At 45.4% G+C, this 21,989-nt stretch overlaps 1 protein-coding gene across 7 annotated transcripts in view; it reads left to right on the forward strand.

Moving 5' to 3' along the window:
• Window positions 1-1,655: 1,655 nt before the first annotated feature.
• The window catches only part of SUV2 (protein dimerization), a 58,193-nt gene continuing 37,859 nt past the window's right edge, over window positions 1,656-21,989 (forward strand). For 3 of the 7 annotated variants that reach the window (XM_087379886.1, XM_087379887.1, XM_087379888.1), the window contains exons 1-7: window positions 1,663-2,631; window positions 14,391-14,462; window positions 14,634-14,672; window positions 15,850-15,965; window positions 16,344-16,624; window positions 16,983-17,035; window positions 17,187-17,495. In XM_087379886.1, coding sequence (XP_087236012.1) covers window positions 1,885-2,631; window positions 14,391-14,462; window positions 14,634-14,672; window positions 15,850-15,965; window positions 16,344-16,624; window positions 16,983-17,035; window positions 17,187-17,495 — 1,617 coding nt within the window. In that variant the 5' untranslated portion in view covers window positions 1,663-1,884. Of the gene's footprint in view, window positions 2,632-14,390; window positions 14,463-14,633; window positions 14,673-15,849; window positions 15,966-16,343; window positions 16,625-16,982; window positions 17,036-17,186; window positions 17,496-21,989 lie in introns of all 7 variants that reach the window. The other 4 variants (XM_087379891.1, XM_087379892.1, XM_087379890.1 and 1 more) reach the window with 3 other exon arrangements.

Genomic DNA, 21,989 nt, shown 5'->3' on the forward strand with positions numbered 1-21,989 from the left:
GCTATTGCCATAGAGCTACATTCATGTGTGTACACCCATAGTCAAGATTGACAAAAAAAATGTGGCTTGCTTACCCTTTCTAGTTTGCTAGCTCGCATGATCCACCCAAACAAAATGAGAAATCGTACTGTGTGCAAGTTTACTTTACCAATGATCAATACATAATCATAATTCACACGAAGGTTTTGGTGTCGTCCAAGCAGTGGGACATGGAATAAGTCCCTTTGCCTGGTGCCCCTAGCCCCCACCTCCTCCCCCCCCCCCCCCCAAAAAAAAAAAAACCCCTCCCTTCCTCCCTCCCTCCCTCCCTCCCTCCCTCTCTCTCTCTCTCTCTCTCTCTTTCAGCCCAAAAGGACATCAGAGCCAGGTTCCCATAGCTCTTCACAAACCTCTTCTCACAGAGCTCTCCTCGTTTGTGACTTTGTAGCCTTCGAGGTCTTCAATAGACAAGACCATCTTACTAGCGTAAGACAACGTTGGTCATATGGCGACCCCCTTACATAGAACACATGTATTCGGGGCTAGATGGACACACTTCACTGTGCCCATTATCATTAGACATATTTCACCTTACAGGCACATAGTTAGATCTCACAAATTAAGACTTGTGGAGCTGTTGCGGTCCCATAGGCCACATTTGGCGTGTATGGATGTTGATACCAGCATCATCATCATCATCATCATCATCATGAAAAGGTTCGAGATTGGTGGAGGATGAATGTCCACCGTCCGATCGGGCCACTTTCATAGAAGGAAAGTGGCTTGCCCATTGAGAGGCAATGATGGCTAGTTCCTTGCGGAAGCAAAGTCAAGACGTGGTAGTGTGATGATGATGTGGTAGCATAACTGGCTACTTCTCAAACGTGATGTAGTGACGATGTCTACGGTGATGATTTGGTGGCGCAGTTCTAGCCCCTCCCTTAGGCTCTCCAAGTGGGGGAATGAATTGAGGTTGCATTTTTCAGTAGAAAAGTGCTTTTGAATTCGGTGATGTGTTGGCAAGTGCTATGGAATCTGGCTCGGGACTACCGACTACTTGTCGGATTCAGGGCCCATTCCTTGCTACGTAAAGATCTGAGGTTAATGGAGATTTAATCTTCATCGCCCGATTGCAGCACTTTCATCACAATCAATTCAACTAACATGCGACCCCACTAAGAACCCTTAAATCGCCGCCCACAATCAAGTTTTTGACCTAGAGTTAAACATGCAACCCCTCGGAGTGGGGCGTGGTCGGATTGTTTGAGTCGAAAGTGCTCGGGATACGGCTCATGGAGGCTCATGGCCTCATGGAGCTCGCTAAATTCTGGGTCCATTGCCCTATACATCTCTCTGTTTCTCTCTGTTTGTTTGTCTGTCTGTCCGTCTGTCTCTCTCTTTCTCTCTCTCTTCGCCCGCCGCAAGCCATAGTCTGGGCTCCGGGAAAAGTCCTCCCTCGCAGCATCCAAGGGCTCGCCAAATTCTGGGTGCGTTGTCCTTTGTCTCCCTCCCGTGTGTCCATGCGCGCGCCCTATTCCAGGCACTTTCCTAACCGGGAAAGTCCTAGTCCAAGAGTGAGAGTTCAATTCATATTAAGATTTTTGGCGCTAATACCATCTCCTGTGCATTCACACTACACCAGGATGCTCTAAGATCAGTGGTAGCTGTCCCTATTGTATTTCTTCTGCTAGCACCATTATCTTCTTCCTTTTGTCTTTCCACAGCTGCTCTCCAATTCAATCAATCCATAACCACCCTGTTTTCCAAGCTGCACCTTGCCATTCTCCTGCTTATAGCTTCACACAGCCCTCCATCGATCGCACACTGCGTCGACAATTTTGTGGGTTGCTCCTTCGACACCTGCCTTGGAGATTTGCATCTGCCCGGTCGCCCATTTGCACGGCGATGAATTTTGATGATGATGAAGACTGGGACCTCGATTTGATCGATGACTTGGTGCGGAAGGAAGAAGCGGCCATAGCTGCCAAACGAGCTACCCAGCCTGTCCTCTCACCTTCAGCCCTTCAGCCTCTTTTGCGTGTCGCCCATCCTCCCGTTTCCTCTTTCAAAAGGGCAGCTACAGAGGAGCTTCCAACTGTTACGAGAACACAAGCTGGCCACATTAAGAAGGTATCATCTGCATTCACCGACTATATTGGTTTCGTATCCAACTGGAAAAGCAGTTCCACTATCGATCACGAGAAACAGTTATCAGTGGGCGAAAGCAGGGCGGGAGATGCAAATGCTGCTCAAGCACAAAAATATGTAAAAACTCCAAGTGCGGGTAATCATGGAATCCAAAATCAGTCCTACGGGCACACCTTCGATGGCTGTAGTATCAACATCTCAAACCAAGAAACGACTGGAGGCAAGCTGCCACAGTGTCTCAGCTATTCTAAGCACCGTTTTGATGACGAGTCACTCATCGTAGGACAGGCTCAAAGCCGTCTCGGTGCTTCTAGAAATAATTCGACATTCCAGAATCTTAATGCAGGCAAGTTCTCGCAATCAGGGGATGCTACAGACGTTCAGCACTCACGCGATCAAAGCATGGCCGATGACGTTTCACGGACCGTCCAGCCGGGAAAAACAGTGGCACCCTTGGTCGACAAGGAAAATTTGATTAGCGAGCTGCGATCTCGCTTGTTTCAGGTTGGTATATCTATGTGTATTCTGAAAACGAGGTTTGGTTTTGGGAAGTGAACGCAATAAAGACCCTTTGTTGACTGGTCTCACATTGCCAACTCCTTCAAACAACTTTTAACAAAAGACCAGGCCCCTTGAACGTGAGTTGCTTTGATCTCTCTCTAGTTCTCAAGGGTAGTCAACCAACCCATAGCTCCTTGGAAGTTCTTGGCCAATTGATTACTATCCATCTTCTAACCAAGCGCCCATACTTCATCTCTGAGCCTTCACCTTCACTTAATGAGTCTAGATAGCATGAATACTCATTCTGGAGAGTAACGATTTGTGCCATACTCATGGTCTTGAATAGGTCACATAAGATCATCTAGGCCTTTTATGAAATCGAGGCTTAAGTCTGCAGTCCTTGCAATGACCATAGATAGTCCTTAGCATCCCTGAGCACTTTGATATTTGTTGGATCTGCAGCCTTCATGACCTTGTGCCTTGCATCGACGCGATTGTGGGGCTGGGTCTCCACACTTTTTGGATTTCTCCTGTATACTGCGTGAAACCAAGTGGTTCCATATTGATCTATGAGATGGATAGTGGGTCTCATATAAGATATCCACCACCTCCCCAAAGTTTGGAATTGGCATGCGGGCTGCATGTCCCATTATGAAAATTGCGTCAAAGAAGATTCTGAACCACAAAGCACGTTGACCCCACAATTTTCACACCTATGTGATCAGAAGCTGCCTTTTCCTGTAGTTGTCATAGTAGAACACTGATGCCAGGTTTATATGGGTTTAATAACTAGTTCTTTCACCTCCTTGGCTCATGGTACTATGTTAGAATAACGGATGTAGCTTTAAACAGCTTAAACCGTGCAATGAAAGACTTTCCTAGCTTCACAAGCAGTTAGGAACACTTTATAGATGATGTGTGCATTCTTGGCTTCACCAATCTTATAGATTGTCTAAGCTTGTTTGGGAGAGTCCAAAATGAGATCGTATAGTCTTCACAAGCAGTTGTAGCTTGAATGAAGAGAATTGGACTACTTTTTGGTTACCCTTCTCCTTTATTGCTAGTCTTTCTTACAGCTGAGTCTGCCCTTCACCTCCGGAGTGCTGACAGAAACTCAGTATGAAGACCTTTGTATAAATGGATGCTCAAACATGTGTGGGTGTGAGGATTTGTATGTGTGAGAGCATATGTTTATACTATGGTCTACACCCACCTTTGGGCACCTTTGGGCGCTGATGATGGTTGTCATAGTAGCTAATCCCTGCTATGTGTGAGTTTATGGTTTTCAACCTTGTGAGTGACCATCATGAGATTGAAATTGCATTGTGTTGTGTTTTAAGAGGATGAGTTTGGGCATGTTCCTGGATTCATATATGTGTGTGTTCGTGTGCGTGCGCGCGCGCACACACACACACACACACGAGTACAATTCTGAACAAGGATGCAGATCTTTAAAGAAATGCACAGCAGTATGGAGAGCCAAAATACCAAGCAATGGGCACATGGCACCCTATTTATAGGTGGGGGTCCGCGGTCTGCATCTCACCCCCTAGATTCACCGACTGGCCCATGTGGCTGTCGACTGGGCCCCTAATGCTGGTGAACCTAAAGGCTAGCCATCAGTGGATCGGCCGACCTTGGTTTAGCTGACTGCTATCCTGGTCTAGCCCCCACTGACCCCCTTATACCCTGACAGGACTGTAGCTCAGGACGCCCAAATGCCCATTCCATAAGTACATAGTCGAATAACACATGTAAGATCGTGTTTTTTGACGGTTGTGCATGACACTAAGGCCAAAACAGTATTTACTGCTTGTTCGACAATGCAAACCATATCCGATGGGCACAATACTTTGCATGAGTCTCAACAATTGTGGTATTGCATTGCATGCAAAGTGGTATTCCCATCCGATAAGCAGTTGGTCGGATAACACACCTAAAAGCGTGTTTTTTTACGGTTGTGCATGACATTGAGGCACAAACGGAGTTTAATACGTGATATATCATGCAAAGTACATCCGATGGGCACAATACTTTGCACCCACCTCAACCTAGGTGTTATTGAGTTGCATGAAAAGTGGCGTGTCGGTTAGAAAAGTACTTGATCCGATACCACACCTAGGACCATATTTTTACAAATGTGCTTGATACTAAGGCAAAAACGGAGTTTTATGCTTATCAACAATGCAAAGCATATCCGATGGGCACAATACTTTGCACACACCTTACATCTGTTCTTTTGGGCCATTTTCTGTCCCAGCTATGGCCCCTTTATTGGCCACCCAGCCTCTCATGCTGTGCCAGTTGACAAGTCTGCAGCCCGTGTGTGTGCTCATTATGCTGTCCATGTAGCAGCAGCTGCCACCCGCATGGTAGCTCATCTGGAGTTCTCTTCTGTCCTAGATCTACCCATGTTGCATCAAGTCAACGTGCACATATGGCATCCTCTTTTAATCCCTTGCCTGTTGCCAGACTTGTCCTCCTTTATGGGGCTGACAACAGGTGGGGCAGTGACCACCCATCTATTCCAACATTGAGCCTCCCAATTATGTGGTCTTTGTGCTCAGCTTGCCATGGTGCTTCTGTGAGAAGTGCAGTGGAAATGAACGGAAGAGAGAGAGAGATAGCACGCCTCACACACACTGAGAAGGAGAGAGAAAGGCACAAGAGAATTGCAAGTGATCTTTGGAGAAAACCCTGCTACAACTGGGGGAAAACCTCGGAAACAACGGGCTGCTTGAGAGCTCGGAACGCAACAGCTCAACAACTAGAAGAACAAGAGCACAAGGAGTGGATGAACTGCTCCACTACCCTGCTCCTCAAGTGATGCTGTGGGCTGGCTCTGCACCTCTGCCAGGCTCCACTCTATGGTGGACTGAACTGCTCCACAAAATGCACAACAGGGCTGGCTCTACTCCTCTGCCACGCCAGGCCCTCCAATGTGTGATGGTCTGCAGTGAAGTGCTGCTCCATTAGGTGATGATGAACAATGAGAATGGGGGGCCTATAGATAGGCAGCCCTCCCTGCCTGGTCTGTTGTGGTCTAGAGGGTGGCCAACCCCCTGCTGTAGGGCTGACCTGCATGTGTGGCCCGACCCACTACTAAGGCTGGTCATGGCCCTTTAAGAAACACGTTGCAGGGCACAGAAATGGCCCGTTTCAGACAACAAAACGTCTAGGGTCTCCAAATGTCGCGAAAATCCACCGCCAGCCCGATTTTGGTTGTTTTGATTTTGATTTTGGCCTCCTGTGTAGTGATTCACTCCTTCCACTCCTTCAGCCTCATACTCTCTCCATCCTCCAGGTTTTCCAGCCCTCCTTGAGCCCCATTCACTCCTTTGCACTCCTTTCTCTCCTGCAGGCTGCTTCAGCCCTCCATCATCATCTACTCCCCTTCAGCAATCCTTCAAAGCTCAAACTCCACTCCTTCAGCCCTCTTTCAACTCTCCTTTAGCCCCTCTTTCATGTGGCGAGGGAGAGAAAGAGCACACCGACACACAAGCAAGATGGACACAAGAGTGTGGGGATAAAAAATATGTGTGTACCTCCCCTAGCACACAGTCAACCTTTTATATGAAAGGATAAGGTTACAACAATAAGTACACCGTACTTAGTGTACTTAACAAATAAAAGTACTAACTGTACTTAAGTGTACTAACTGTACTTGGGTGGCCATAGTGCCTTTACCCCAACAACCTCCCACTTAAAGGCAATATGCCCTCAAGTAAAAATAAATGAGGCTCAACCTATACCCATCAACTGTCGGCAATGTGCAAACCGCTCTGCAGGCAAGCCTTTTGTCAACAAATCTGCTGGATTATCATCTGTGTGAATCTTGACAAGCTGAATCAGCTTATCATCTATTACCTTCCTGATGAAGTGATACTTTACATCAATGTGCTTAGTCTTTGCATGAAAGACAGGATTGTGTGCCAACTAAATAGCACTCTGACTGTCACAATGCAACAATGGAATATCTCCTGTAATGCCCAAGTCTCCCACTAGCCGAGATAACCATAAGGCCTCCTTGCATGCCTCTGTGGCTGCAATATATTCAGCTTCCGTGGTAGACAAGGTTATGCACTGCTGCATCCTTGACATCCATGACATGGCACCTCCAGTGAATGTATAAACATAACCGGTAGTAGACTTCCGGTTATCTGGATGACCAGCAAAATCTGAATCCACATAACCATGCACCTTTGCATCTCGCTTGCCAAAGCATATGCACAACTCCTGTGTGCCCTTCAGGTATCTCATGATACCTTTCACTGCATTCCAATGCTTCTTGCCTGGATTTGCCATATATCTGCTAACCACTCCCACTGCAAACGCAATATCAGGTCTGGTAGCAACCATGGCATACATGAGACTGCCACAAGCTGAAGCATACGGAATCTTGGCCATTTCAGCCCTATCATCATCTGAGTGTGGGCTGTCCATTGCACTGAGTTTCACATATGGAGGTAATGGAGAACTAAGGGTCTTCCCCCCCTCCATATGAAACCTGTGCAATACTTTGCCAATATATTCGGTCTGAGACAAATACAACAAACGCTGTCCCCTATCTCTCCGTATCCGCATTCCCAGTATGTGATTTGCATCACCAAGGTCCTTCATATCAAAGGCCTCGTGCAATCTTTTCTTAAGGTCATCAAGCTCCTCACGAGCTTTACCAGCAATAAGCATGTCATCCACATATAAAATGAGAATGATTAAGCTGCCATTTGCAGCCTTTTTGGTATATAAGCAGTGATCGTCATCACTTCTCCTGAAACCTTGGGACTTCATGAAGGTATCAAATTTCTTATACCATTCCCTTGGTGCCTGTTTCAGCCCATAAAGGCTCTTCTTAAGCTTGCATACAAGTGACTCCTTGCCCTTGACTGCAAATCCCTCTGGCTGCTGCATGTAGATCTCCTCATGAAGATCACCGTGAAGAAAGGCTGTCTTCACATCCATTTGGCATAATTCCAAATTCTCACATGCAACCAAAGCAAGTACAATCCTGAGTGTGGTCATCTTAACCACTGGAGAAAAGATCTCATGAAAATCGACACCATACTCCTGCTTAAAGCCCTTGGCAACCAACCTGGCTTTATACCTTGGCTTAGCTCCAAGTGTGACTTTCGGTCTATACACCCACTTGCATGGCAGTACTTTCATGCCCTTAGGCAACTGCACCAATTCCCACATACCATTTTTATGGAGACTGTCCATTTCAGACTTCATGGCTAGTTCCCATAGCCTTTTATCATGCATTTGCACGGCTTCCTTGTAACAGGAAGGTTCTCCACAGTCTATAAGCATAATAAAATCTGCCCCTGGAACAAATATGTCTGGCTGCCTCATTTGTCGAGTGGACCTTCGGACCCATTGGTCTTGCTGTCCAGCTTGCTGCTCTCCTAAAACAGGTGGCTGTTCCAGTAGATCAGGCTGCAGAATTATGCCTGGGAGATCTTCCAAAGGTGGCATATCCTGTAGGACATCTTCCGCCACTGCAGGCTGTCCATTTGGACCTGCTGCAGCATCATGCATTGGCTGATTACGCTGCTGTTGTGGCTGATTCGCAGCCTGCCTGAATTGTACAGGATGTCCCGAGTCATCAATGTCAACCTCTGAAGCATCAGAAGGCTTATCTGCTGCCTTAAACATACATGACTCATCAAATAAGACATCATTGCTGCGTATTAGCTTCTTATTCACAGGATCCCATAGGCGGTAACCCATCTCACCACTGTCACCATATCCAAGAAAAATGCATTTAAGAGACTTAGGATCAAGCTTGCTGCGATCTTCTCTACGTATATGCACGTACACAGTGCAGCCAAAGACCCTCAAGTGCTTATAGGAAGGAGGTTTTCCTGTCCAAAGCTCCTCTGGCACTCTGCCATCTAGTCTTTTATTTGGTGACCTATTGATGAGGTGTACTGCTGTTTTTACAGCCTCAGCCCAAAATCCATGAGGTAAAGCAGCATGTGACATCATAGAGCGGGACTTTTCCTGTATGGTTCTATTCATACGCTCTGCAGTGCCATTTTGCGCTGGACTGTAAGGAGCAGTGAGTTCTCTTTTAATACCTCTAGCATCACAAAATGCATTGAATGCATTAGACATATACTCCCTACCGTTATCTGACCGCAAAGCCTTCAGTGTTCTGCCTGTTTGGTTCTCAACCATAGCAAGCTATTTCTGGAACACTGGAAAGACATCACTCGTCAATCGAAGAGGATACACCCACACCTTCCTTGTGGAATCATCTATAAATGTGACAAAGTACCGTGCACCTCCAAGTGAAGGACTAGGCATCTCACACACGTCTGTATGCACAAGCTCAAGTTGAGCATCTTTATGTCCTAATCTCCTTTTATGAGGACACTGTAACTGTCTACCATATATGCAGTGCTCACAAAACTTTAAATCAGAAAATTTAAGAGACGGTAAGTAGCCAAGGCGAGCCAATTGCTCCATTCCACTTATGCTCATATGTCCCATCCGGCTATGCCACATAGAAATATTCGGCAGCTCGGTGGCATGAATATCAGCATGATTACATACTTGAGCATGAAGAGTATACATTGTGTCAACCTTAGAGCCTCTGGCAACAAACCAAGGCACCTTTGGTGACCTTCCAGAAACCATGACCAAAGCTGGTCACAAAACCTTCGTCATCCAACATGCCAGTAGAAATCAGATTTTTCTTGACTTCGGGTACATGCCTGACATTGTGAAGCATAAGTTGAGTACCATCAGCAAATACAAGCCTGACATCTCCAACACCGACAATACTGCATGCATGATTATCCCCTAGAAAAACGACTCCATTACTGCCTGCTGCATACCTTACAAACAATTCTTTGTAAGGTGTAACATGGAATGAGGCACCTGAGTCAATGATCCAAGAGTGCATGTCTGCAAAATCTCCTGCATGGAGAGAATGAGCATCCAAAGTATAGAGAAATAGAACCTCTCCCTCACTGTCATAACCGTGTGTAGAATGAAGCTCTTCAATCTTCACACTGCTCTTGCCATTGCTTACTGGTACAATTGCCTTTGCATCTGACGCATCAGTGTTTTTGGCTTTGTCTCTCTTATCATTTTTCAGTTTAAAGCACTGCTTTTTGGTATGTCCCTTTTTGCCACAGTAGTAGCACTCAACATCTTTGTTGGAGCGGGACTTGCTCCTCCCTTTTCCCCTTTCTTGGGATTTGCCTCTTTGCTGACTTCTCCCCCTTGCATTTAAGGCATTGTTAGGCCTTATTGCATCTTGAGCTTTCAGCTTCTGCTCTTCTTGCAAAATCAGCCCTGTGATATCTGAAAAACTTATGAAAGTGTTTGCATTTGTTACAGCTGTGGTGAATGTATCCCAACTTTCAGGAAGAGAGATCAAGAGTGCCATACCCTTGGTTTCCTCATCCACCACATACTTTTGATTTGCAAGTTGAGTGACAATTGAATTAAACTCATTGAGATGTGCATCCATGGAGGTCCCTTCCTTCATCTTCAGATTGAAGAACTTGCGCAACCAATATATCTTTGTGGCTACACTTTGCTGCTCATATGTGTCGTGTAGCTTTTTCCACACACCCCAGGCTGTTTTTTCACCATCCACATTTCAAACAACACTCTCATGGAGTGACAATTTAATTATGGACTTTGCTGACAGATCAGCTAGTGCCCAAGCATCATCAGATGTGCCAGTGGGCTTCACACCTTTGTGTATAATAGGAGCATGAAACTGCTTGAGAATTAGCACATTCAGGACCATCTTTTTCCACATCGGGTAGTTAGCAGCACCCTGCAACTTTTTAATATTGAGAAGAGAAGATTCCGAGGATGAAGCCATTACAATCAGCAAGAAATATAACCCACACTTGGGTGCCTGACTCCCTGCAAACCAAGTGCACACAGGCACTTGAAATGTGCTCAAAGAATTTAATTCCTGCAGCGGAACAACAGGAACTGCACCTGCAAATATTTCTCCCAATTAAACAGAAATTTATAATTGTTTATTGCTTGCTTCAGTACCCGAACAGCAACTGTGTTTGCATCATTAAATGCACTGTTGTACAATCAGCAATACTCTGATATTAAAGCAGCATCTGCCCTGCAATTACAGTGAAAAAACAGCAGTGTATTTTGCACTCTGTACTTCTGTACAATGACTGTAATCAGCCCCACAGTTGACACAGAACAGTACCTGACTGTACCAGAAAGTACAGAATCAGTAAATGGCTGTTTGAATGTTCAAACCTGTCAACTTCAAGCTTCAAGATACCGTTAAAACTGTATAACACAGTTTAGAGTAGGATTTAGGCAAAAGCCCCTTGACTGGAGGCAAAATTTTCAGAATTTTGAGTGCATTTACTGCTTCACTGACCACTGTAAGGCATTTAAATTGCTTCCCCCAGCACTGATATGCATCCAATTGCAAAACCCCCAATTTGACTGGCACATTCAGTGCTCAAGTCTACAAAGTAGTACTCAATGTAGCTTCTGCTGTCCCGTGGATCAACAAATGCATACGAATCCTGCAAGAATCAACTCCAAATAGGAGGATAAACGCAATGCATGCATATACAAGCCAATACTTGGCACTCGCTACAAAAGCCCCTTGATTCTGCAATTCAATGTTGAGGATTTCCTCACACAGTAGGCATAGACAGTTATCTGTTTTCCCCAATACTAGTAATGCTCACAATGAGCTCGAAGGATGCACGTGTACCTATAATACTATCGGAGCAGTTGAAGAAAAATTCTGATGAGAGCTCGTAGGCCTGGCGGGCTGTCTTGGATGTGCGTTGGAGGAGTCGCCTGTGTGGCGACTTGTCGGACCGTTGGTGGCGTCACCTATGCCACGAATTGGCGACCCGTTGAAGGCGTCGCCTGTATGGGCGACGTTGGGCCTTGAAGGCGTCGCCTGTATGTGGCGTTGCAACTGGCGACGCCGCTGTTGGCGTCGCTAGTGGCGCACTGGCGTCGCTGCTGTGGGCGTCGTTGGTGGCATCGCTGGTAGCGATGCTACTGGCGTCGCTGGTAGCGTTGCTGCTGGCGACGGATGGCCTCGATGGTTGATGGCGTTGGCAGCGCTGAATGCTGCCGGCCCCTGCTGAAAGCAGCAGATCGATGCTGCTGCTGGCGCTGTTGCTGGATGGACGGGAGAGAAAGGTAGGTAGGCTCTGATACCACTTGTGGCGAGGGAGAGAAAGAGCACACCGACACACAAGCAGGATGGACACAAGAGTGTGGGGATAAAAAATATGTGTGTACTTCCCCTAGCACACAGTCAACCTTTTATATGAAAGGATAAGGTTACAACACTAAGTACACCGTACTTAGTGTACTTAATAAATAAAAGTACTAACTGTACTTAAGTGTACTAACTGTACTTGGGTGGCCATAGTGCCTTTACCCCAACATTTCAACCCTCTCTTTCAGCCTTCTAAGTTAACTTCTAAGTTCTAATTTGTAACTTGTTCTAAGTTCTAACTTCTAAGTGACATTGTGGTAAGTATTATGCACGATATTTTAAGTTACAGGTAGGTTGTAGGCTGCAGCATTCTAAATGTGTGTGTTATCATCTCAAAATCCCATTTTCTAAACCCCTCCTCACTGACGTGGTGTTTCCCCGTTTCAGCCCTCCCAGAAATCTTGAAACGTCTCCGTTTCCCCTAACTATGGATCAAATGGTATCCCAAATATTTGACCTTATGTAAATGAGCTGGCCCAGTCGTGGTCGAATGGCACGGTCGGATGTTAAAGTGAGAGTTGATAAATTTGTCCCTCGAGTGTTGAGAGATTCTATAGGACAATGGGAATTATATGCAAAGGTGAGCAATGTAGCCTTGCGTGTCAATGGAAGGAGAAGCTGCACTCTGGACGACTGAATGGAAGGCGTCGTAGATTTCTAATTGTAGAAAAAACGCGAAGGAGAAAGGATCTGTTGGAAAGGCAACAGCTAGTGCCCTGGTCCATATGACCAAGATAGCTAGTGGGTTATAAGCAAATGCTGATCCAGCCCAAGATGAAGGGAGAGCACAAATAGAACTATGTACTGCATTTGCCGACATGTGCTTCCACACAGTACACTTTCCATTGCAAGCGCTAACCTTGCATGAACCGGTGGGCAAAGCCGCATGTCGGAGTGAAGAGGATGATGAACTGAAAGAGAAGATGGATGGGATAGAAGGGAACTGAGGGTCGAAGAAAGGAGAAGGCATAAGAAGAGGATGAAGGGGCCGACAGCCCAGTGTATCTTCACACCTCGCTTTCCGTTCCTTGGAAACACCTCCTCTCTGATCTGAAAACACCCTTCAAAGTCACCCCTTTGTTGGTCACCCGAACAGTCCACTCCTCGAACATGCTCCTCCTCAAAGACACCTCCGAACGGCACCCTAATCCTCTTCTCTGCGTGTTGGCTCACTCCTCCGCCCCTTGGGTCTCAAGCCAACCGTGGCTTTGATACCATGTGAGAAGTGCAGTGGAAATGAACAGAAGAGAGAGAGAGAGATAGCACGCCTCACACACACACACAGAGAAGGAGAGAGAAAGGCACAAGAGAACTGCAAGTGATCTCTAGAGAAAACCCTGCTACAGCTGGGGGAAAGCCTCGGAAACAATGCTGCTCGAGAGTGCGGAACACAACAGCTCAACAACCCGAAGAACGAAAGCTCAAGGGAGTGGATGAACTGTTCCACTACCCTGCTCCTCAAGTGATGTTGTGGGCTGGCTCTGCACCTCTGCCAGGTTCCACTCTGTGGTGGACTGAACTGATCCACAAGATGCACAACAGGGCTGGCTCTACTCCTTTGCCAGGCCAGGCCCTCCAATGTGTGATGCTGGTCTGCAATGAAGTGTTGCTTCACCAGGTGATGATGAACAATGAGAATGGGGGGCCGGCCTATATATAGGCTGCAGGCAGCCCCCCCTGCCTAGTCGGTTTGTCTAGAGGGTGGCCGACCCCCTGCTGTAGGGCCGACTTGCATGTGTGAGCCGACCCACTACTAGGTCTGCTCATGGCCCTATAAGAAGGGCACCCTTTCCCCCCCCCCCCCCAAAAAAAAAAAGAAAGAAAGAAAGAAAGAAAGAAAGAAAGAAAAACAAACAGAAAAAAAGGGGCTGTACCCAGCCAAGGTGGCCGACCTGCAGGTCGGTCCACCCTCTGCTCTCTAGCCCCCACATGGGGGGCCTATAAGGGCATATCCATGGCAGCCCCTCAGGGCAGATCTAGCAAAACTCCTCCACACCCCTCTTGGGAACCTCCATGGCCACTGTGGCACTGCATGGGCCCGCAAGAGGCACTGGAAAGCAACACAAACCTACACTCACGAGGGCGGGCACACCCACAAACACAGCCCCTCTCTCTCTACGCTACCCTCACTCTTAGGGCGGGCACACCCACAAGCAAGGCCTTCTCTCTCTAGGTGACATTAAGAGATGTTGACCTCCAGTAGCTTCCAGAATGATATCTGCTCCTCCCAACAATAGTCTATACCTACCCTACTGCCCCAGATCCATACACAATTCTATTGTCTAGCATAAGCTAAGTCTCAACTCTTTTATAGGCTGATTGTTCAGCTGGATGCCCTTGTGGTCAAAGCTTGGTATTTAAACACTCACTTGTATGCTTGTGCACATTGCGTTTAGACCGTGAAGCTTTGAGGTCTGTGAAGATGCCTTGTTTTGGTAAGCTTGTATTGGGGGCTGAAATATTGAAAGTATGTAAGTTGTGTATCACCTTTGTTTTTTGTGGTCATTGTCAGGCTGACCAAGAACTAAGTCAATCTCGAAGAAATTCACTGCTATCGATGAATGCTCCATCATCGTTAGAACAGGTATTTTAGTGTTCAGAAAGTCACTTCTTTAAAAGCATCCTTTGATGGTGCTGGTTTGTTTTATGCTGTGAGTTTTGGGTAAATTGTATCATGTTTTAGAGGATGGCATTGGGCATGTTCCTGGATCCATTCACTTTTATATGAAAGGAAGTTGTTCTGTTTCTAATGCAGAAGGAGTTAGAGCGGTTAAGAGCTCAAATTTTGTTCAAGGTTGGTTATCTCAAGCTTGTTAATTGACCAAAATGCAACCTCTATTTTTCAGTGGATAAGGGTGAGTAAAATTCTATGGAGGCAAGTGTTTTTTCCTAGACTAGGTAAAGACTTATATAGTAACATGTCATCAGATAAGTGACATGTTCAGAGGAAGCTAGCAATCTGAGTAAATTGGTAAAGTCACATTGTTTCTGTGTTTTGTTTTCTTTTTTGGTTGGTTGGTTGTGTGTGTGTGCTTTTTTTGGGGGGGGGGGGGGGAGCAAGATGTTGTTCTTGGTTGGAGGTTTAAATAGATGAGGTTGAGAGAAACTCTGTGCTCTCAGCAACAAATGTTCTTTCCTTGATTTGTCAAAGGATTGCCAGGCCATTTGCTTCATTTCACAGTTTGGTATATAAGCACCAGCACGGCTGTTCAGCCCTTTTTATGAGGGAAATTCCCATAGAGCGGCCAACCAGGGTGATATCCTTGTATTCTTATTTTGTACCCTTCATTGAGGAGTTGTCTTTTCCTGGTTTCTGTGTTACTAAGGAGTGTTCTTTTCTGTGAAAATAAATAAATAAATTGTATTGGGACGTGGCATCAGAGAATTGACATGGTTATGAGAGGGAGGCTTATGATCTTGGCTTATTTAAACAGGGCACCCGAGAGGAGAAACAGGGAGAAAGACATGAACACATAAGTGTGCTGTTTGAAAATTGATCCTAAAGTAAGGAAAGGAGTGCAGCCACTCCAGAGATACCAACCTCTCTCGCAGGATAAGATTATATATGTACATGTAGAACCTGGATCCCATTTCTTAGATTTGTTTGACTCAACACAAAGTGAAACGAATTCTCACAGGTTACAAAACTCATGGCACTTAATGCTGTATGTAATTGTGTGGGCTACTCTGTATAGAATCAGGGTAAAGATTAGGAAATCTTTGCCCAAGAGACTCTGCAGGTCTTTAGAAACCCAGCATAGCTGCTTATGCTTGGGCATTGATGATGACATAAGTGTTGTTCATGCTTGAATTCCATGAGTTTTAGCCTCTTTTCGATTGGTGATTGTGTGAGAATGGGATATTATGCTCATTTTTGGGGTTTTCAAGTTGTTTATGATAAACTTTGACCGATACTGGATCAATTTTTATCTGATGTACACTAACATAACAATATGGTCTTCGTACTGCAGGATCAAGAGATTCTTGAGGCAAGAAGGGCATTGACAGAGAAAGCAGAAAAGCTCAAAGAGGCTTTGTGTGAGGTCGACTGTTTGAAAAAGGAATCTGAAGAACTGCAGGGCATAAGGTTGTATTTATTCTTTAATGTAGCGATAAGAAAGGATTGAAAGTGCAAAATTTTAAGGTGTGCTTGTTTGCTTTTTATTCCTTTGGTGTGCAGTTTTACGGAGAATCTTGTCACCTCCTTATTTTTAGATGTTGCAGCCCGTTTTAACACGTAATCTTTGGAAATTTTGTCTTGTGATTGATTCTAAGTGACAGCACTAAGGTCTGCTTAGTGCTGTCACGTATGAACATCAAAATGTTCTAATATAATTAGCAACAAAATTTTGTTTGGAACACAGAATATTCTGTGCTTATAAAAAGTTTCTGGACTAGTTTCTAGTAGATGTAGACACTTCTACATCTAAAGTTATTGACGGAATGTGAGTAGTGCCATCTGCAGGCAATCAAAGGCTTCTGCAGAAATGAAGCTGAGGAAAGAAACAGACAATCTGCAAAGTCCAGCAGTCATGTGTCTTCCTGACTCGGATGGGAGCCATGGCCTACGAAGTCAAGATGTTTGGTTACCTCCTTGGACACTAGGTGTAGCACCAGAAGTCCTGGAAAGTGCACCAAATGCTAAAAATTTTCATGCTTCAGGGTCTCTGCACTTGCAAAATGCAGCTTTGGATACTGAAGACCAATTTATGGTTGCAGAGCTGAAAGCCAGGACAGTTGATAATGGTTCGTTTATCGTTATGCCATGCATTTACTTTCAGTGACCACCATATTCCTTTCATTGGTATGGGTTTTAGGGGATTCGGTAATCCTATACATCAGAGTACTTTTCAAAGAATAACTGATGCTTGAAAATGAGTCAGAGTCCCAATGTCTAAAGCCAAATGTGGACAAGGTCTGCTCATCTTTGGTAAATAGAGTTTGTCTAAGCTTGGCTCCTGCAAATTATATCAGAGCATCAACCAATAGCAACATTGGAGAGTGAAAGATGATTGAGCTTGTTCTTTGTCTGACTTTACGCTTTGAATTTTCCAAGTAGAAAGAAATCTTAAAGTGTTTTTGAATCAAGGAAATTATTTGGCAGGCTGTACATCTACAACTCAAAAGCAAGGCAAGCTTGGTGGTTCCATACTGCAGGTACTTCTATTGGAATCTGTTGCATGTGTTTTTTTGGTTATTTTTCTTTTGAAAACAAGAGCAGCCTTAATGCGACGAGGAACATTAAGAATTCATACTGTGTCTACTGGTATTATCAGTTTGAATGCATGGTTTGCCTTTTTATGTGCAGGATCAGGAATTTATTCCCAAGGACACAATTATGCCATCAAATGTTGTTAAGGACTCTTATAGAAAGGGAGAAAACACATATACTTCTCTCAATTTGCTGAAAATATGGAGCTCAGGGAGCATAAAAGAAGATTCCTTAGAGCTCATCTCAAAGCTTTTTACAATTTGCCAAGCAGACATGAAGGTGCTTCTGTCCATCAGTTCAGAGAAAGCTGGTTATAACAAAAATGTCTGTGATGTTGATGAAAATTGTAAGGAGGTAGATCAAGGGCTTTCAGAACCACTGGACTTGCATGCCATTCTTGCGAAGGTCTGGACTCTGGTCCTGTGGTTAGTGATTGTATTTCTTTCAACCTTGTTGTAAAAGTAATAGCCACTTTATTGATGTTATCCATTTTCAGGATGAAGTATATGTTGCTTGCATCACAGATCTTTCATGTGGATAGCTTTTTAAGTCTAGCTAGAAACATTGTTGCACTTGTCTTGAAATTGATATGTGCTTGTATTCTGCCTTTTAAGACCAAAATAATTCCATCATGTTTTAGGGGGACACTCCTCATTAAGAGTCCTTTAAGAGCAATTGTGACTTCAATGATGTAGGTACTAGTTCCCTTGATGTATGTAGCACTTAATTTCTCATTTCGACCTGGGCAACTTTGTCACATCTTTTGTGGTCACTTTTTTGTCAGTATTCAAGACTTTTGGGAATAGAAAAGGGTGCTGTATGAGGGAAGGCCTGCTTTTCACTTCACAGAGACAATGCTGAACAGCACCGCTGTACAGCTGTATTTTGAGAGGGTTATAAATTTCTTGTGGGTGGCCTATTTGGCCATGGATGGTTTCTATTACTTTACACTATTTAAATTTGTGGATCTAATCTCCTCATAAGTTATGGGGTTCCTCACTTGGTTGGACAAGCACCACTCTTGCAATCTCATTGTATTTGCGTCAGGATGTGGGATTTTTTTCACAGAAACAGACCTCTGACAGATCTCTAATCACACTGCTGCAAGGATCATAACGAAGCTAGGTGATCTTCTTGATTGGAGCCTTTATAACCAACCATTTTCTGCCCTGTGTCCATCTGACTCCAACACTAGAATTGCAATGCTGCAACTTGTCAAGATACTGCTTCCACAGTTGTCTTGTTGAGTGAGCTTGGGCAGATGAGTTTTATTTTGTGTTTGTTGCTCCCATACCTCTTCTACTCTGGTATTATTTTTTTCCTTTGGATCCATAGTTGATCAGTTTTGTTATCTATTCAGTTCCCTCGTTCTAATGCAACTGTAAGAGGATAGTGCAAAATATTGTTGTCTATTATTCTAGGAGATGCTGTAAAGAGTCAAGCAAAGTCTGGTCAAGATTGGATATGTCTAGTCTCTGTTCATGACAAATTGGAATTCAGGCAGAAGCTTAACCATGACAATGAGGGTTTATGGGGGTCATTTTACAAAATGCAGAGATATAATAACTTCTTAAGGAGCATCTCTTAAACATCAGACCCAGATATGGAGTATCGAAATTGCTATATCGTAAGACACATCTTCAGGGCCAATCTTGGTTGATTAGCAGACTTGCAATATTGTTGCATTTTTAAAGAAAACCAGGGTACTGACAATCACCAACACTGATTTTCTATCTCGAATTTTGTGACAGAAGTCCTGAGGTTACGCTCATGGGTGCTAGAATTGGTGTGGTTGTCCTTCTGATACATCTTCTTATACTAAAACCTGGCTGGGGTGGTGGCAATGGCTGAATACAAGGGTCTTGCAGTGTCACAAATTTCATGCTGTAGCTGAAATATCTGTTTATGGTGGCTCAGGAAGAGGGCCCTTGCTTGTCCTTTTGGTCTCCTCCTGTAGGTCCAAGGGAGGGCTTCCTGCTGCTGCTGTCTGCTCCAAAATGATTGCTGCAAGTGATGATGTATGAGCCCCAAAGGGGGCCCTTTTATAGGAGCTTTGAGCGCCTTGAAATGTGGGCCGACTAGGCCCTGCTGCTGGCCGAGCAGGGCTGACCTGGTTGGCTACCCCCAACCAGGGTGCTGCCTCTGTTCAGGTCTCTTCCAGCACCTAAACCAGGCGCAAACCTTACCTCCATTCATCGCCCTTTGGATCTGCAGGTGTCGCTTCTTGTCTGGCCATGTCCAAGCTCCATCAGCCACATGTCTCTCCGTACAAGGCCGTACAATGGCGCCTTCTGTCTTGGATCAGATCCACGCCCACATGGCAGTCATTATCCAGATAATGTGTCTCTTTTCTGGGCACATGTTGCCCTAGGTCTCCCTCCCCCAGGCTCTCCTCATTTGCGGGCTTACAGATGGGGAGGTGACCTTTCCAACACATTGAATGGTAGATGCATGGGTCATAGGCAAAGGGTAGGTCTAAATGGGAAGATGGAACTTGAGTGATTAAAAGAGACATTAATGAAAGGGTATCACCCTTCATTGTGAATCTCATGTAGCATTCTCTATTCACCGTGCATTCATTTGCCATTTCTCTGCCTGTTGAGGTAGTTTCATCATACACTTATCTGGGGGTCGTCTTTTCCGGACCCACCTTCACCATTAGACCCGCGATGCAGGCACGCCTGAGCAGATGATATGCTTCATTGGCTAGACTAGAGAGACAGTGCTTCCGCTCTCATTTTAAGGATCCACGGACCAAAGGGTTGCTTTTTGACTCCTTGGTCCGCCCTGCAGGGATGTATGGCAGCCCATGCTGGGGGCCAGATTTGACGGATACAGAGTGGGCTAGGGTGGAGCGGCTACAAGTTCTCATGTTATCACGGATGATCCGTGGTAAGCCATTTGTCCCTCACCAGATCATTCGGGCGGAGTTTGGGTCACCCCCATTACAGCTAGATATTGCATTTCAGGTCATTACATATCTGTACCGAGTCAGGGAGTATGGGGATTACACATTCGGGCGTAGCAGGATACCATGGCTAGCACCGTCCTCTTCTATGGCACTTGCAGCAGGGGGAGATCAGAGGTCTTGGTATGCACGCACAGAGAGATGGTTTGCAGGACTAGGGCTCCACATGGACAGACTACCTCCTTTCCAGTACAGTATGGATGCTCCTTATTCTCCCCTCCTATCACACGAGATCAATCAGGTTATCTGTGAGGATCTACTACAGCTACACATATTCCGGACTTGGTTGGGCCCGATTGATCTTCTAGTGAAGCTGGGCTTCTACAGAGATCACTTCCTACATATCACAACGGAGGGTTTCATTGATCCACCAGGATACATGCAAATTCACCTACCCCACTCGCTAAGGATCTCCCTTGGGACTTCCGGGTCTCTTCACACAGACTTCGTATCGAGAGCGGCCGAGCAGAGCGGTTACCCAGGGAGAGGCGCATATGCACACTGTGTGACATGCAGGAGGTTGAGACAGAGGAACATTTCATCTTCAGGTGTCCTGTTTACTATGAGATCCGAGGGCGTTTCTACTGCCTCTTCAGATATTGTTATGGGATGTCGGCCCATGTCCTCTCCTACCCAGACTAGCGATGCTTGGTTGGTTTCATTCATGAGATGCTCAGACAGAGATGCTCAGACACTGCGATAGGATACTCCCAGCACGGAGACAGGAGCAGACTTCTCCCTCGACTGATACCTCTCAGAGCTCTATCACGGAGCTCTTTCAGCCAGATCACATAGACACCCACGAGGCGAGACCTCGACATGACCGTGACCCAGAGCCTGTGACCCGACAGCTCAGACAGAGGGTTGACTCACAGATCACACATGGGGACATCCCCTCCTTGTGTAGGGTCGGAGCCCGACCGACGGGGGTCACAGTGGCCTTGGTTAGACGCAGAGCTACAACGAGGAGACGTACCAATATTGCACCCTTGAGAGGGCGACATCGTTCTATTGCTGACCTCATGCCTCCACTTCCACAGCCTCATCCATCCTGATGTCTTGTTGCTGACGATGATGATGATGATGGTTATGATGATGCCGACGATGATGCTAAGATTGATATATATAGTTGGGATATGACTATGTTTTACTTAGGGCTTAGTACTACCATTTTGCTTTTTTTTGCATTTTGCATTGGTGTGGATGCTCGTTTAGTAGCTCCACTACCACAGCTCATTGTATCAGGATTTTCACAGTCTCATAGACCCATCGGTCTTCTGAAGACTTCAATAAACTTTCTTTCTTTCTTTCTCCCACCTTACATGTAAGTCAAAAAGAGAAACAAGCCCTCTCATGAGGGCACTCATCCCCATTGGAGGGCCAATGGGCATTCAAATTCTGCATGCACACACATTTGTTTTCTTGAGAAATCTGGTTCTTCACATTTGGTATCAGAGTAGTGAGAATCCACAATCGGGATGAGAAGAGAAAGAGAAGAATCAAGCAGAGGAGGCGAACAAGGATGGGAAGCTAGTAGTACCAGGAGACGCATGGACATGCGATGAGAGACGTACGGACAGGCAGTCGCACGAGAAGGCGTACAAACATGCAATGGGTGTAAGAAATCCTAGATTTACTATATTTAGAACTGTGCTAAGGAACAGAAAAGAGACCGAGATAGCAGAGAGCAAAGGAATAACTGTATTGCTTGAATGTCTGTAGGGTGGATGTGATTGTCATCCATACAATTTGGCCTCTCTTATATAGAGAGTGAAGAGTCACACATGAAAAGGTGTGAACTCAAAGGGTATGTGCATGAAGAGGTGTGTACCCCTTGTGAAGGGTGTGACCCTTGATGAGAGGGTACATTACAATAGGAATGTCTCTTCATTAAAATGTCTCTTGTGAAGGGTTATGCCTCATTAGGAAGT

Source organism: Dipteris shenzhenensis, chromosome 9 (genome assembly GCF_047967505.1).
Source record: "Dipteris shenzhenensis isolate YYH24624 ecotype China chromosome 9, Dip_SZ_1.0, whole genome shotgun sequence".
Classification (NCBI taxonomy): Eukaryota; Viridiplantae; Streptophyta; class Polypodiopsida; order Gleicheniales; family Dipteridaceae; genus Dipteris; species Dipteris shenzhenensis.